At 41.9% G+C, this 4450-nt stretch overlaps 1 protein-coding gene across 1 annotated transcript; it reads left to right on the top strand.

Annotated features, from left to right (window-relative positions):
- The first annotated feature begins 591 nt into the window (after positions 1-591).
- LOC142943924 (keratin, type I cytoskeletal 19-like) lies at positions 592-3350 on the top strand. The gene is made up of 6 exons (XM_076085490.1): positions 592-942; positions 1238-1320; positions 1606-1762; positions 2418-2582; positions 2698-2823; positions 3132-3350. The coding sequence occupies exons 1-6, from the start codon at positions 604-606 to the stop codon at positions 3348-3350; spliced, it is 1089 nt and encodes a 362-aa protein (XP_075941605.1). The 5' UTR covers positions 592-603.
- Positions 3351-4450: the final 1100 nt, after the last annotated feature.

Below are 4450 nucleotides of genomic sequence, written 5' to 3' on the forward strand. Positions count from 1 at the left end.
CAAACTGGCGATTATGGCCAACTTAGTTCTGAATATTTGAAGAAACTGTTCAAAGTTTAAAAATGAATGTTGACAATTGTATTAATAATTGGTTGTTGCTAACAGGCTGATACCTGCATGCTTGAAATTCATCACAAACATAATGACTTTTTTAGCCTATGGTTGGTTTGTGGTAGGCTATAAATGCTAAAAGTACAATTAGTAAGTTAAGTTTGGGGTCAGTTTTTGTTTTTTGGCTGAGGTAAATTAGCCATAGACTGCCCATAAAAGCCTGATTTATCTAGTTTAATTACAGGTGACAGTTTAATTCCTCACACACCTATGTGCCCTGACAGCCATTATACATTCTGAATGACAAACCACCACGCCCTGTGTGGTCACACCTGTGATGGCAGTAAGCAGCATCTTTCCTCCTACCTGTTCGGCCGCTCCCACCTCCGGAGAGAAGGCTATAAAATGCCTCCTCCGGGCCGCCTAAGCTCCATCTCCTCCGCACCACTCTTTGGGTTTGACAGGGTTAACTCAACGCGTCAGTCAGAAGTCACCATATCCACCATGTACAGCTCTGGGTATTCCGGCTTTCCCCTGTCCTCTTCGCGCAGGATGACAGGCTCCCTGCGGGGAACGAGCGTCCACGGTGGTGCAGGTGGCCGCAACGTCCGGGTGTCGTACGCCTCCAACGGCCTTGGTTCTGGCTTTGACTTGGCAGGGGGGCTCGGAGGCGGCGGGGGCGGCGGGAACAATTTCTCCGTTTCGGGCAGCAAAAAAATTACCATGCAGAATCTCAACGACCGCCTGGCCACCTACCTGGAAAAGGTGCGCTCCCTGGAGTCGGCCAATTCGAAGCTGGAGATTCAAATCCGCGAGTGGACCAATAAGCAGAGCCCCGCCGCCAGGGACTATAGCAAGTATTTGGCAGTCATCGAAGACCTGCGCAGAAAGGTAAACTTTCCCCTGTAAGCGTTTCCCTACTGCTGTAAAACAGTTAAACAATAACCTAAACATAATTATAATAAGTGATTTTCCCCGTTTCTAAACTTACCTCCAGCCATTGTTGTAAAAGAGATCATTATAAGATGCCATAGATTCAAAGCAATTACAGTGTAATGCAAGTCAGGTGTACAGAAAACCATTTTGCTGATCAAAAAAGAAACCCGCCAGCCGAAATTCTAGATAATAACACGCCCTTTTGGTTGTTTTACATGTGGTTAAGAGACTACTGCTATTTGTTTTTCAGATCAGTGTTGCCACACAGGACAATGCCAGGCTGATGCTGCAGATCGACAATGCCAGACTGGCAGCTGAGGATTTCCGAATCAAGTGAGTGAAAAGAAGTAATCGGCACCTAATTAGCCTTATTATGGTTTATAATGGCAGACATCTGGGACTTTACAGTTACAATAGCCTGCAGCATTTTAACTCGACATTGCATTTGTTCAGTAGTTCCAGGCTTTGTCGATGTTTTGTCACAGGGGTTTAACGGTGAGCAGAGTGATTAAACCGGTGTAACTGGTTTTGGTGGAGATCCACCTTGTCTTTTTTGTTGTTAGTAACACTAATTGAGCGGGTGCACCAACACGAATCTCTGTGCCTTTTTCTTGACAGGCTTGAGAATGAGATGGCACTGCGCATGTCGGTGGAGGCGGACATCGCCGGGCTGCGCAAGGTTCTGGATGAACTGACCATGGCCCGGTCTGACCTGGAGATGCAGGTGGAGGGCCTGAAGGAGGAGCTGGTCTACCTGAAGAAGAATCATGAAGAGGTGAGACTAGTACTGTTAGGAATAGCATCACACCATGTCAGTGAGCCCAAGTGACTTATCGTCTGCAATAGATAACAAAACATGAATCTTTTTCAGAGTACTTTATATATCAGAAGGAAATATGAGTGATCTCTCAAGGTTTTTGGAAAGTCTTACAGTTCCAGGGGGCAAATGCAATATTAAAATAGTTTTTCACATTTAGTCAACTATTTGCCAAACGCCTCCCAATGTTATCTTTCACTTGTATAAACAACCGGTAGTGTAAAACTTGTTTGGATTGGCTGCTGTGCCTTCAGGTTGTGTACTGTACTGCAAAGTAAAAAAACAATGACTGATAACAAGACATGTCAGATGTTAGTCTGATTTATAGATGCCAAAAAAAGCTCTTCTAAATGATCATCAACATGAGAGATGCATAAAAACATCAAACAAGGCTTCATATAGAGACATTTTGTATCAGTACGTTAATTAAAGTGAACAAGTTCAGAACGGTGAATTCTAAAATGAAGTGAAAGAGCAGTGCAAGTAAAAATGAGAAACGAAGTCAGTGAACTGACTTAGGAATGTAAATGACAAAATATTTATCCATTTTAAGTTTGCTAACGCTTCATGTGGGTTTTATCTTTGACCTTTGACTCTGTTGTGCCGCCTGTAGGAGATGGCAGCAATGCGTGGCCAAGTTAATTCCAGCTCTGTCAACGTGGAGGTGGACGCCAAGCCTCAGGCAGACTTGGCCACCACCATAGAACAGATCAGAGCTCAGTATGAGGGCATCACTGAAAAGAACCGCAGCGAAATGGAGGCGTGGTACCAGGTCAAGGTGAGGGGAACGAGACAAATCATGTTCACATCATCTCATCTCGTGCACGAATATACTGTATAGTAGCCTGAATAGCGTTTTTGACAATTTTCATGTCCAATTTCACGTCTTCCAGTTTGACGAAGTGAACAAGCAGGTGGCATCCAGCACAGAGACCCTCCAGACCTCCCAAAGTGAGATCAACGAGCTCAAGAGGACCCTGCAGTCCCTGCAGATTGAGCTGCAGTCCCAGCTCAGCCTGGTAATTCAGATCTCACATGCACACATCATTTTTCACCCCAACACAACATACATCTTTCTAACCTGTTGCGTTGCTCAAGTCTTTCATTTCTGATCTGTGCAACATATCATAGTAACATATCTTACAACATGTTTGACACAACACACTATACATAATCAGTAAGTCTGTAAACTTGTCACTCACCGTTTAAAATGGCTTTCTCACTCTGCTTTTTTTGTTTTGTTTTACATCTGAGTGGAAAGAGTTAAAAAAAACAAGTAATTAGGGCTCAATAAACTGATATCTCCTGTGTTTTTTCTCCCATGCAGAAATCTGCCTTGGAGGGCCAGCTGGCAGATACAGAGTCCCGCTATGGTCTGGAGTTGGGCCAGCTGCAGACCAGGGTCAACACCCTAGAGGAAGAGCTGAAAAATATGAGGATGGACATCGAGAGGCAGGCCAATGACTACAAGGTGCTGTTTGATATCAAGACCAGGCTGGAGCTGGAGATCGCCGAGTACAGAAGACTGCTGGATGGAGAGGAGTAAGGGAATTCTTTATTGAGATGTTTGTCACAAAAAGTCAATCAACTTGAAGTATGATTTCTCTGTAGCTGGACTTGAATAAGACAGGCAGGTACAATGTGTGGGGAAAGTAACTTACATGGATCTGTAGTTCCCATATAGAATGAAATGTTAAATACTTTTATTCGCTTTTGCATTGACTGTAAGATTGATACCACTCTTTTATGTTTGTATGGTAAATGTAAAGCTACAACCAGGAGCCAACTAGCCTAGCTTAGCATTGAGACTGGCTAGCCTGGCTCTGTACAAAGGTGACAATATTCGTCTAACAACTCATTTAAAGCTCACTAATGACCTTACTATAAACAAACAAGATTTAATGTTTTAAGTGTATAACATTTCTGTATTCGTATGTTTTAAAAAGGACGAGACCTATGTTGTATTTTCGAAAAACATATACCAAGCTAACTGGCTGCCGGCTGTAGCTTCATATTTAGCATACGGATGTGAGGAGGTGTCTGTCTTCTCATCTAACTTACGATTAGAAAGGGAATATGATTAATTGCCAGAATTTTTTTAACAATCATATTATCACATTGTATTAATTGTAAATTATTTTATGTCTTCTAGGAGAGCTGTAGTAGTAGAAGTCAAACGTAAGTTTACATCAACACTTTATTTTTTCGGTCTTTGTTTGTAAAAAGTAAAATATGCTACAGATTTAACTTTGTTTTGATTTGCTCTGCAGCTCAATCAGTCTTTACCCAGAGGACGAGGATTGTGACTGAGGAGATTGTTGATGGAAAAGTGGTGTCCCGCACGGAAGATGTAAACACAGAGGTCATCAACAAGTAGACAGACTGGATGCCAAAAGATCCGGGTCAAATAATAAGTTAGAATAAAAGCTGTTTTCCTGTCTCTGACACCCAGCAAATGTTCCACCCATGTCTACTGAAAAAATAAATATATAATATTTTTCTCTTTCCAAATATCTGTGCAGAGTTAAGATTTAGATTTATTATCAGAAATATTTATTCTGATGTATTACCATGAAAAAAGATGGCAAAACCAATAAAATGTTTTAAAATATATAAGAAGATTGTATATGTGTTGATTACTAACCT

This window comes from Anarhichas minor, unplaced genomic scaffold (assembly GCF_050575085.1).
Source record: "Anarhichas minor isolate MPS153535 unplaced genomic scaffold, ASM5057508v1 ptg000160l, whole genome shotgun sequence".
Classification (NCBI taxonomy): Eukaryota; Metazoa; Chordata; class Actinopteri; order Perciformes; family Anarhichadidae; genus Anarhichas; species Anarhichas minor.